Source organism: Balaenoptera acutorostrata, chromosome 11 (assembly GCF_949987535.1).
Source record: "Balaenoptera acutorostrata chromosome 11, mBalAcu1.1, whole genome shotgun sequence".
Classification (NCBI taxonomy): domain Eukaryota; kingdom Metazoa; phylum Chordata; class Mammalia; order Artiodactyla; family Balaenopteridae; genus Balaenoptera; species Balaenoptera acutorostrata.
Window position 1 is genome coordinate 27,786,908 of NC_080074.1, and position 12,714 is coordinate 27,799,621.

At 42.5% G+C, this 12,714-nt stretch overlaps 1 protein-coding gene across 1 annotated transcript in view; it reads left to right on the forward strand.

The window, feature by feature from the left end:
• The first annotated feature begins 406 nt into the window (after nucleotides 1–406).
• Nucleotides 407–12,714, forward strand: part of UBE2N (ubiquitin conjugating enzyme E2 N) — a 35,850-nt gene continuing 23,542 nt past the window's right edge. Inside the window, exon 1 of the mRNA XM_057556290.1 lies at nucleotides 407–601. Coding sequence (XP_057412273.1) covers nucleotides 572–601 — 30 coding nt within the window. The 5' untranslated portion in view covers nucleotides 407–571. The remainder of the gene's footprint in view (nucleotides 602–12,714) is intronic.

The window sequence follows — 12,714 nt, forward strand, 5'->3', positions numbered from 1 at the left end:
CCCACAGTTGGGAGCTTTGCTACTGACTTTCGGTCTTCCCCTACTTGTGAGGAAGGAGCTCGCGGATCAACTTGACCTCAGTCGTTTGGCCAGCGCCAGCCCCGACCGCGCGCCGTGCAGTAGAGTTGAATGAACGAACGAATGAATGAATGGTACGTCTGCGGCCGGGCTTCTGTTACGTCGCCCATTGGCGCGGGCGTGGCCGTGGATAAGAGGCCCGCTGGTCGCAGACCACTCAGTCCCACCAGCGCGCAGCAGGGTCGGCCACTAGCGACGGGGCTCTGCGCTGCTCCGCGCCGCTCCGCACCACCTCTCCCAAGTCCCTGCCCCGCCGCCGCGCGTCACTTCCGCCACCCCCAGGTCGCGGCTGGGGCGGGGAGCGCGGGGGAGGGGGCCAGGTCCGAGGGAAGCTCGCCCGCGCCCGAGCAGGGACTACATTTCCCGGGGGGCCTCGGCGCGGCGGCGGCGGGCGCGGCAACGTCCCCCGGAAGTGGAGCCCGGGACTTCCACTCGTGCGTGAGGCGAGCGGAGCCGGAGACGAGACCAGAGGCCGAACTCGGGATCTGACAAGATGGCCGGGCTGCCCCGCAGGATTATCAAGGTAACCACCCGGGCCCGCCTCCGGCTACCCGCTCTGCTCTTGCCCTCTCGACGGACCGGGCGGAGTGGCCCCTCGCTTCCTCCGGCCCGCGGCCCGCGCTGGGAGGCCCGAGGCAGCGCTGAGAGGGTCTGGCCGCGGCGGCGAGGAAAGTCGGGCGCTGAGGAGGGGGCGCCGGGGAGACTTCCGGCCGCAGTGGGGCAGCCCGGCAGCGGGGATCGGGGCCTCCCAGGCGGTCGGCCCGCGAGCGGGGAAGGCCTGGCCCGCGCCCTGGCGGAGGGTGGGGCCGCGGGCTTGCGGGGCTCTGGTCTTGGGAGCGGGCCTCCGCGGCCTCTCAGACCACCCCAAGCGGAGGCCGCGGGCGCGCGGGAATCGCGACGGGGCCCGGACTCTAGGCGGGGGTTGTGGACCGACACGGCCCCTCGGCCTCGTATCCGTGTCTCGGCCCGGGCGGGAGCGCAGGGGTGCGGCAGCCGCAGGTTCAGAATGAATGAACCGGGAGGGAGAGGCCGGGCGGGGCCCTGTGCCACGGGAGGCGGCTCCGGGAGGGCCGCGCATCCTGCAGCCGCCGGCACATGCTCGCCCCTGGCTGCCGGGGTTCGGGGGACGTGGGGGCTCCGCGCCCCACCGCCCTCGCTTCCGCGATCTCCTCTTCTTTAAATGCGTTTCCGCTCGTTATCTTCGCGAAGTGAGTTTACTCTAGTTGGCAAACTCTTTTAGGACTGTTTCTGTTTAGAGGAAATAGTTCTAACACGAGACCGAGCGGGGATTGGGGGAGGGGGTGCAGTACAGATACGCGGGACCTTGTGAAACCTTTTGCCTCTCGATTTTGTGCGCTTTAAATTATCAATACCGTTTTTCAGCTCTTCATGAATATGTATGTACTTTGCCAAGTACCAATGGAACCATGAAAAATTCATCTTGGTTTTGAAACTCTTTACATAAATATCAAGTCCTCAGACGTGAAATGTTTCTTGCAGTCCACGAAGACAAAACCTTTAGGTGTTTTTTGTCAGTTTTAGTGAAGGAAATTAGTTGAACCTCTGTGTTGCTCAATATGCGAGTTAAAGTGTCTAAATTGCAGCATCATTTTGTTTGCTGTAACTCTGAACGTGTATTTAATCTAGTTTGTCCTTAAAGTTTGGGGGGAGATGCATGCTAAGTGATTGAAAGATGGTATATTGTGTAGTGCGATTGCAATGAAATATATCTGAGATGGGGGTGTCTCTGACCTAAAGGTGCTTAATTTAGAGAAATAAGACGTGTTTTGTAAAGTAGCAAGTTTTAGCAAGTAGAGAAGTAGAACAGATTGTCATTGTGCGCTGGGGTCTAATGATGTGAACCTTCACAGTGTTGTGTAAAACCTTCATTGGTTGTGTTAAAGATTTGTCTTCGACTGACTCTGTCCAAGGCAGTTTAATGGCTGTGCGTTGGAGGGTACTTACAATGTGGTTGTAATACAATCACATGGCCCCAGTGGTCATGTTTATTGAGGCCCCACTTGAAAATGAGGGGTGGAAGATAGAGCTATACATCAGATATCCTTGGATTTTTATTTACTGTTATTCAGGTTATCGACTAAGTACCTAGTACACATTGACATTCAAGATAATTCTCCAAAATACATAATGAATTAAAGACTTTACTTATATTTTTCCATTTTTGCTTAATGCTGGAGATATTCTGCAATAATATGAAAGTCTTAGATGGAAAAATAAATTCTGTGGGACCTTGTATATAAACTTATAGATATGAATAAGTTGAAGTCCTCATAATTCAATTCATTTGGCACACAATAATTTAGTTTACACCAGGCTTTTGCATTTTGCTATTTAAAACAAGACAGTGATAACTTATATGTACTCTTAATTTTACAGTCTTGTTGATAACATCTCTCTAATGAAAGGTCCCTTGATTTGGGTATTATCTTGTAAGAGTTCGGTGGTTTTACTTTAATGCCATTTATAGCAAAAAGAACTGTTTTCTCCAATCCCTAGGAAAGATTAAAAGATTATACTATTTTTTTTTCTAGTGCCCATGCTTATATTATGTAGGCTTTTCCAAAATCTGTGAAAATGTTTATTTTTTATATCAGAATTTAAAAAAAGAAGCTTGTCTCTTCTCTGTCAACTACAGTACTAGGTTCTGTGTGGAATATAATAGTGGTGGCAGTGGAATAGAATGGGGTAACACTACTGTCCTGAATGATGGGAATGTACCATCTCTCATTGGACAGTGTGATGCTTTCTACCTCAAAATGGGCATTATTTACATTTGCAAAATTCTTCAACCACTTGGTACCTGCAGAAGTCTTGTGAAGTAGACAATACATTATATAGGCTAGAAACCCATTCAAAGGACTTTCCTAGGGTCTTAAAACTGGCAGGAGGCAGAACTTGGATCTTGACCCAGTGTGACCTTTCCCTGCCTCTTGTTATTATGAAATGACATAATATATGTCAGAGTACCTTAACAACTGTAACTATACACATAAAGATGATTTTTTGAATTACTATTCACCCAGTTGCTATCCCACTCAGATTCCCATTTCTAATCCAGTAGCAAATTCTGTGGGCTCTATTTTTCAAATTATATCCTGAATCAGACACATTTCCCTATCTCTCTGAAACCACTGTTCAGTTCCATCATTTGTTACCTGGCCTACTGTACTGATCTCCTTTTAAACAGCAGCTAGTGTTACTTTTAAAAACATAGATCTTGTTACTTCCCTGCTCAGAACTCCACAGAAGTTCTGCAGCACACTTAAAATCTTGACTTTTTTCCCTCCTAGCTACAAGGCCCTCCATCCATCTGGGATCTGCCTACCTCTGAGATCATCTCCCACACTTCTCCCCTTGGGTCACTCCATTGCAGCCACACTGTTGCTCTGCTGTACCCTGAACAATAAGAGGCTACGCATGTTCCAGTCACAGGGCTTTCCTCCTGTTTATTGCGTTGCTTGCTTTGTCATAATGTTCAGTTCTTGGCTCACATGTCATATTCTCAGAGAGGTTTACCTTAACTGTCCTAAAGCATAGTCCTCCCTCCTCCCCCATGGTTGCTCTTTAGCCCCTATTTTGTCTCTTCTGTATAGCACATATCATTACTCAAAGTTATATTATTTACTGTTTATCTCTACTCCCACTAAAGCTCCATGAAAGCAAGAATTCTTGGATGACTTGGGCATTGCTCAGATGCCTAGAACACATAATCTGCAAATCTAATGTCTCAGCCCTGAAATACTGATTGAATGAATGAATGAGCTTCAGTCTCTTTGAAAGAAAGTTTTAGGAGATTTATTCTATATAATTTGACATTGTTACTGCTCAGTAGATTCTACCTGAATCTGTGCCTGAGCTAAAAGTTTCTAATTCTACCCCATAAATTTGTTAAAAACAAAACAAATCAATCTTTTATTTTGTTGACTAGGAAATACATAGAGCACCTTTGAAAGGTTCTAAAGGGTACATAGAGGAAAATTAAGACTCATCTGTCCTTCAGCATTCCAGTTTCCCTCCCCAGACAGCCACAACTTTTATTGTATATTCTTCCCAAAAGAGCAGAGAGACGTAGTGCATATATGTTAGGCCTATTCCCCTCCTCCCCAAGTAAATGCTGTACCTGATTCCTCCCCTTGCCCCCACCTATGTCTTCGAGGTGACTAATTTTCTAAAGAGCTGTTTTGTGGAACCTTGTGGTTAGGCCTTAATTTAACTAATTGCATATTGATAACTATTAGATTGTTCCCCATATTTTGCTATACAAACAGTGCTGTAATGAATGGTCTTATATATAGTGATATTTTGCACATGTATTAGTTACACTGAATCTTTTTTTTTTTTTTTTTAAAGGATTTTCTTATTTATTTATTTATTTATTTTTGGCTGTGTTGGGTCCTCGGTTCGTGCGAGGGCTTTCTCCAGTTGCGGCAAGCGGGGGCCACTCTTCATCGCGGTGCGGGGACCGCTCTTCATCGCGGTGCGCGGGCCTTTCTCCACCGCGGCCCCTCCCGTCGCGGGGCACAGGCTCCAGACGCGCAGGCTCAGCAATTGTGGCTCACGGGCCCAGCCGCTCCGCGGCATGTGGGATCTTCCCAGACCAGGGCTCGAACCCGTGTCCCCTGCATTAGCAGGCAGACTCTCAACCACTGCGCCACCAGGGAAGCCCCAGTTACACTGAATCTTGGCAGTTACGTGTTTAGCTAGAATTATAGGATTTTTTTTTCCTCTCTCTTTTTTCCTGGGCAAAACCTCTTTTAGTCTCTAAAAGTGACAGAGCAGTTAAAGCTTAAAGTCACATAAGTTGAAAGCTACCTAAGATAAGAGATCCTCCTTAATCTATCTGTCATAAAGAACCGGAGTATTTTGCGAACAAATAAATGAAATCTGTAGCTGTGGCTTGGTCAAAAACAAATTTATTTCAGCTTTACATGTTACACTGACAGGATGACATTCCTTTAATTTTCTTCTCAAAATTAATCATGAAGTCAATAAAATGTAGGCTTAGGAAACAGTTAACTTACTCAAGCAGTTGACTTATTTGATTAAAACCTAGCAAACCAACCTTCTGAAATTAGAATTTCACCAGTCTTCCCTACAATTTATTTTTTGTTTGGTGAGGTTTAGTTTCAAACTCTTAAAAACCTGTTATGAGCTGACGGAGTCTTGAGTTCTGTTTTTTACTTTAATAATTATCATTTTTTAAAATACAGATTTTTAAAATTATAATTTATTTATAATAAATTTATTTTATTTATTTATCTTTGGCTGCGTTGGGTCTTCGTTGCTGCACACAGGCTCTCTCTAGTTGTGGTGAGCGGGGGCTACTCTTTGTTGCGGTGCGCGGGCTTCTCATTGTGGTGGCTTCTCTTGTTGCAGAGCACGGGCTCTAGGCGCGCAGGCTTCAGTAGTTGTGGTGCATGGGCTTAATTGCTCCGCGGCATGTGGGATCTTCCTGGACCAGGGCTCGAACCCGTGTTCCCTGTGTTGGCAGGAGGATTCTTAACCACTGCGCCACCAGGGAAGTCCCTCTTACACTATTTAAAAGCCACTCATTTGATATGTATTTTAGTACATAACGTAGCTTTTAGTGAGAAAAGCGATTCAGAAAACTGACCCTTTTTTTTAAGCCCTGAGAATCTTTGGCTCATAATGTTTTTTCCCATTTAAAAAAAAAAAAGGGCATGAAAACTTACCATGATGGAGATGGACTTGTTATAAATCGTAATTAAAACATTCTTAGGAAGAAGATAAACTCATATAGTAAAAACTTGAGTAGAAACAGTGTAGTTTTTAGCTCTTTTGGTTGTTGTCCCAATTTAAGAATTTTCTGACCTTCTTCCTAGTACAGTAAACCATACTTTTTGCATATGACTTCTGGGGATTCAGATTCTTGACAAGCTTATTTGTGAATCCCCTCGGTCTCCATGGATTCCAGGTTAAGAATCCCTGAACTACTTTTGGTAGTGATTAAACTTTCAGGCTATATGGATATTGTTTAATATACTACCTAATGTTTTGATTATGGAATGTAGGCATAACTGAAAGTAGGTTAAAAATTGAGTCGAGTGTTGTTTTTTAAGCTCTTCTTTTTTTTTAAAAATAAATTTATTTATTTTATTTATTTTTATTTTTGGCTGCATTGTGTCTTTGTTGCTGTGCGCAGGCTTTCTCTAGTTGTGGCAAGCGGGGGATACTCTTGGTTGCGGTGCGTGGGCTTCTCACTGCCGTGGCTTCTCTTGTTGCAGAGCACAGGCTCCAGGCGCGCGGGCTTCAGTAGTTGTGGCTCACGGGCTCAGTAGTTGTGGCTCGCGGGCTCTAGAGCGCAGGCTCAGTAGTTGTGGTGCACGGGCTTAGTTGCTCCGAGGCATGTGGGATCTTCCCAGACCAGTGTCCCCTGCATTGGCAGGCGGATTCCCAACCACTGCGCCACCAAGGAAGGCCTTAAGCTCTTCTTTGTCAAGCACTTTCTTCAGTCCAGATTGATCAGCTCTCACACAATAGAAATTGAGATTTGTCAAATTATTAAGTACTTCCTGAGTATCCAGCATGCTAAATAATGATATCAGAAATATTATGCATTTGCTTTGTAGAAATTGAGTTTTTTCCCACACTTGTGATGACTTACAGCCATATACAGTAGAGAACACTATTCTTTTCCTTCTCCGATGAGGAGACTGTAGGCCAAAGAAATTGGATGACTAAGATTCCTGGCCTGCAAGTCAGTATCTTTGCTTTTTTCCCTATGCTGTATCTAGTGTTTTGGTTTACCTGTGTGTAAATGGATTTAAGAAGAAAATAACTTACGCACCTCGGATTCAAGTAGTATGGATTCTGAACATACATTTGAATGTGCTATCATGAACATTGATGCATAAGCACTGTAGAAATAAATAGCAGAACCAAGGAAATGAGGATGGCATGCAGCAGGAGCTTTGGACATTATGGTTGTAGTCATCACAGTTCTGATGTGGGTGCCTAATGACTATATTATATAATTTTACTTTCTAAAAACGAAATAGATCTGAAAGGCATAATATATGTAGCAATGTTACATCAAGAAATAAGAATTCTTGGGCTTCCTTGGTGGTGCAGTGGTTAAGAATCCGCCCCTGCCAATGCAGGGGACACGGGTTCGAGCCCTGGTCCAGGAAGATCCCACATGCCGTGGAGCAACTAAGCCCGTGCACCACAACTACTGAGCCTGCGCTCTAGAGCACGCGAGCCACAACTACTGAGCCCACGTGCCACAACTACTGAAGCCCACGTGCCTAGAGCCCGTGCTCCGCAACAAGAGAAGCCACCGCAATGAGAAGCCCACGCACCGCAACGAAGAGTAGCCCCCGCCCGCCGCAACTAGAGAAAGCCCCCGCGCAGCAACAAAGACCCAGTGCAGCCAAAAATAAATAAATTAAAAAAAAAAAGAAATAAGAATTCTTTTTTTTCTATATGAAAGAAATGTAATGTATGAAGGACATCAGCATGGATATACAAATTAGGAGATGAATAATAGGGAATCAGTTAACTTCAGCTAAAATCTTAGCAACTTTTAAAAATGCTTCCCAAGTTTTTTTATTTTAAATATTAAGTAGTCATCTTCAATTTGTAGATTAAATAGGATGTGGGATCACCATAGTCTGAGAGTGGAATCTGTGGCCCTGGCATCTCTGGTGACAGAAACCATTAATGTGTGATCGGAAGAAATGGGTAGGTAACTGGTTAAGAGCCCTCAGAGAATCAACAGAAAGCATTCTTTATTATCCATTTTTCCAAGAGCTACACCACACTATTCAGGGCATTGTATGTTTGTTAAAATCCTGGATGTAGCTATTCTAAAATCCCCTAGGGATACTTAGGCATAGAAATTTTTATAGTTCTGAGTTGGCCTGTAACTCAGATGTTTCTGAATAATTAGGATTAGGCTATAATTTGAAGTATTTTTAGGTATTGGTTTCAGAATCTAATGTTGACATATTTTGCTTTTTTTTTTTTAATTGGCTATTTCCTCTTCATATTTTCAAACTCCTTTAGTTTTCAGTATCATCACAATATGTCACTGTCAGAGGTTTGGTCTGTTTTGGGCAAATCAGTTTTTATTTTTAAAGTCTTTACAATCCAGTGACTGAAGGCACTGTAGTGGAGAAAATACTAGAAAGAAATCTAACAAATGTTATCTTTGTGTCTTGAGACTATGGGTGCTTTTTATTTCTTTAGAGCTTTCTAAGATTTCTTTATAGTTTATACTGAGGAAAATGTTATTGCTGTAAAGTCACTGTGTGGTTTTTTTTTTTTTTTTTTTAGAAATATGGGTACTGCATTGGAGGCATCGTAGCATCTGAAATTATTGCTATCAAGCTTTTTTTTTAAAAATTAATTAATTAATTTTTTTGGCTGTGTTGGGTCTTCGTTTCTGTGCGAGGGCTTTCTCCAGTTATGGCAAGCGGGGGCCACTCTTCATCGCGGTGCACAGGCCCCTTACCGTTGTGGCCTCTCTTGTTGTGGAGCACAGGCTCCAGACGCACAGGCTCAGTAATTGTGGCTCACGGGCCTACTTGCTCCGCGGCATGTGGGATCTTCCCAGACCAGAGCTCGAACCCGTGTCTCCTGCATTAGCAGACAGATTCTCAACCACTGCGCCACCAGGGAAGCCCAGTCACTGTGTTTTTAGTGACCTTTAAGGACCATTGGGATTACCATCCCCTTTACCCCCTTACTGTGGAGCAGGGGCAAAAGTGGCTTTAGTAAGCTAGTAAGAGCCCAAGGCCAAATTTCAATCTTCCATAACATTGCGATTTGTCTGCCTTTTTATTATCCATTCATAAAACATGTTTCAGTTCAATTAAATGGACATTTATTGAATGTATAGTATATAGTCACTAAGCCAGTAAAAAAGATAGGCATCCCTGTCTGGTGAAAAATAGAGTTGTGAAACAAATTACAGTGAGGTGTGTTATAGAAGAAGGAATATCTGGGATTTACCATAGTCTGAGGAAAGGTATCAATATCTGTTGAGGAATGTTTTTGAACTTGAAGAGCAGGGGGGAGAGTGGACACAGGGAGTAGTAGATATGAAAGCTGGAAGGAGAGGGAGAGAGAGAGGGAGAGGGAGAGAGAAAGAGGGAGAGAGGGAGAGAGGAAGAGAAAGAGAGCATGAATACATAATATATTCCAGAGATCCATTATGTGTGGTGGATAGTGTCTTATTGTAGTTTAATTACAGGCTTTTGCGTGAGCCCTGTTTAGTAATATAGTTTACCTTAAGATGGACTGCCTCTCTGGGGTGGCATATTCCTATCCTTCTCTCCTGGGTCCCTGGATTTGGGGAAGTTCGGGGTTCCAGTGAGAAGGAACTAAAGAGCAGGTGGAAAATACATTTGAGGTATCACTGCATCAGACCATAACCACTCTAATGTGGGTTTTAAACGATGTTTTTCATTCAGTAAGCCTAGAGATAGAATTATCTTACACTTGTTTATATATTAATTTGAATTTTGTGGTTTCCACTAAGCGGAGGGTATTTGTACCTACTTTATTTCCTCACTTGTATTTAGAGAGAATAAGGAAAAGTGCTTTCCAGTAAAATTCTCCCTACATTTGCACTGCAGTTCTTGCTTTGGCTTTTTTAAAAAAGTCATTTCTTTTCACAGTTGGAGGCACAGTGACTTACAGCTATAAAGCTTGAAGTTTCTTACCTTTAGCTGTAAAAGAGCTATTACCATTAAGTACATTTTTTTCCCCCCTGAATAAAGTACTCTGTCTACCCTGTCTTTATTGTTGTGGTTCAGATAAGGGTTAAACTAAAAGTGCTGCAATCTCCGTTCAGGTTCCTGCCACTGACTGTGATTAGAGGTCAGTGAACACTTGGCCAAACCTTGCCTATTTCTTATCAGAATCTTCCCTTAGTTTAATTGGGCGGGCTGCTGATGTCTTGAGTGGTAGGAAGTAGAAGATATTTTCTGTGAATACTGGTCTATAATCTGAGCAGTTAGTTTACAGGTAGTGCATCAGAATTATCTGGGTGTTTATAAATTTAACAGTTGCCAGCCCCAGAATGTTTTTTTGTTATGTTTTGTCTTAAGATCTCCAGATGATTTTAGTGTGCACCTTGCAGAAACAATGGCCTAGTATATATATGCTTGGCTTCAATGCAAAGTTGGGTAGAATCTGGTGGAACTAAAATCATACATAAAGCCAGTAGTTTCTCATATATAGAAAACAAAAGCATCAGTGGGAACACCAAAGATGTGACATTCTGGATGGGGAAACCCTCCAAGTTTGGTTTAGGGAAAGAGGTTTTTAGGGAGGTGACATTTGAGCTGAATTTTGAAAGATAAGTAGAAAAGCGGGGTTGGGGGAGAAGAATGTCATTCCAGGTTAGACATATCAAACTCTAGGAAGATATTTGAGCAGTGCTAAAACTGTAACATGAGTCAGCACTTCTTCGCTTGGACCACAGACACTTCAAATGCAGTCTTTTAATTTGAAAGAGTTTTTTTCCTTTAGAAGTGTAATTCATGGATATATAGTCATTACTAAAAAGTCAATATACAAACTGTTACAAACTAAAAATAATCAAGTAATACATATGATTTCCCCTTCACTTTCTTTTGCTATTCCAGTCTCCATTTCATAGAAAAAATGCTAAAATCTTACTGAATATGAAAGGAAAACCAAAATGCTTCATTTTTGGGGGATACAAATCACATATAAAATTCACCTTTTAAAATGTACAATTCAGTGGTTTTAACATTCACAAAGTTGTGCAACTATCACCGCTTTCTAATTCCAGAACTTGTTCATCATCCAAAGAAGACACCCTCTACCCTTTAGCAGTCCCTCTCTGTCCCTACTCCCTCAACCCCTGGCATCCGTACAGCTACTTTCTCTATGGATTCACCTATTCTGGACATTTCATATAAATGGAATCATACAATACAGCTTTTGGTGTCTGACTTCTTTCACTTAGCATGTTTTCAAGGTTCATCCATATTGTAGTATGTATCAGTACTTCATTCCTTTTTAACTTTTTTTAGCTGAAATTTTTCTAAGTAAATACTTTTAAGAAATTACAATGCTGAATGAAGCAAAGCAGAAATTTTAGCAGGTAAATCTCTATTGGTTCCCATAAAACTAATAACATTTGCAACCTGCATTGCTTTCTAACGTTTAAGAAGTATCCTTTAGCCTTGTGAGCCATTATTATTATTTTTTAAATTGTCAGCAGCCAGTAAATTTTTATCATTAAAGATTGGATTTGGGGAATTCTTTGGCAGTCCAGTGGGCACTTTCACCACCGGGCCTGGGTTCAATCATTGGTCACGGAATTAAGATCTCGCAAGCTGCACAGCACGGCCAAAAAAAAAAAAAAGATTGGTTTTGATTGCTGGAGAATGAAAAATTTGAGCCAATTCTGGTGAATAATGGGTAGGAACAGCCTTGACTTTTATTTTTGTCTTAAGTATTAAGAAACTTTGTGACCTTGGCCAACTCACTTTTTCTGGGCCTCCGTTATTTCTAATTCCTTTTTAAAAACTTCTCGTTGAGACAAAGCCATGATCATTTAATCCTGGAACTGACTTTCCTTTTTGGCTTTTAAATTGACTTTAAACAATTCTCAAAAAACAACAACAACAACAACAACCCAGGACAAATGCTGAGTAGTAGCAGTATTCTGAAATTTTGAATAGCTTTCCAGTATAGCTAATATGAAGGCCTGTATCCTATCTGCTATGATAGTTTTAAAGCCTTTAAATGTTCATGTTCTCTTGGGGTTCAGACCTTGGACCTTTTCTCATTATATATTCTCCTGAACACATTTATTCATTTTCTTGGCTGCAGTCAGCATTGATCAATGATTCCAAAATCTAGTGGTGAGTTTCAGGTCTCTCCAAGTGCCTACTTTTTATCTCCACTTAGATGTCTTGCAGACGTTTTAAAATCAACTTTATTTTACAGTGGAATGTATTCATTTTGCTGTCTCCCCCTCCCATGCATTAGTACTTCTGGTGTTTCTTTTCTTTATTAATTACATTAACATTACCCAGTTGCCTACAGTTTACTTCTGTTTCCTCTTCTCTCCTCCCCACTCTTCTCTCTTAGACATTCAGTCATAAGCCGACTGAACCTTAGAAATGCCTGTCCTTCTCCTAACCCATTCCTGTCTCCCATCCTCTCAGGCTCTTACCCTCTCCTGCACATTTTTGCAGTAATCGGAGAACAAATCTTCCTGTCTTCGCTTACACACACACGCACGTGCTGTTTCCCTCTTTCTTTCTCTCTTCATTTTCCACATTGCCACATTATTCTAAAAACACCCAATGTGATCATTGTTACTCTCTACTGTGTTCAGGCCAGAGTTCAGGTTGTTTTCACAACCTGGTCTTTTCGTCTTAATTCATTGCCATCTCCTTCCCTGTCTCCCCTCTCCTATACAACCTCTGATACTGATGGTGTTTACCAGTTAAAATGATGTATTTTCCAACTTTTGAATTATGCCATGTTGGCAAGGGAACATCCTTTATATGAAATGTGACTGCCCAGCACTCTGTGTTGGTTGGGATTGGGGTTTTTTTCTCTTCTTCTGAGACAGTCTTGACTGTAGTCGTGCTTATATTCCTA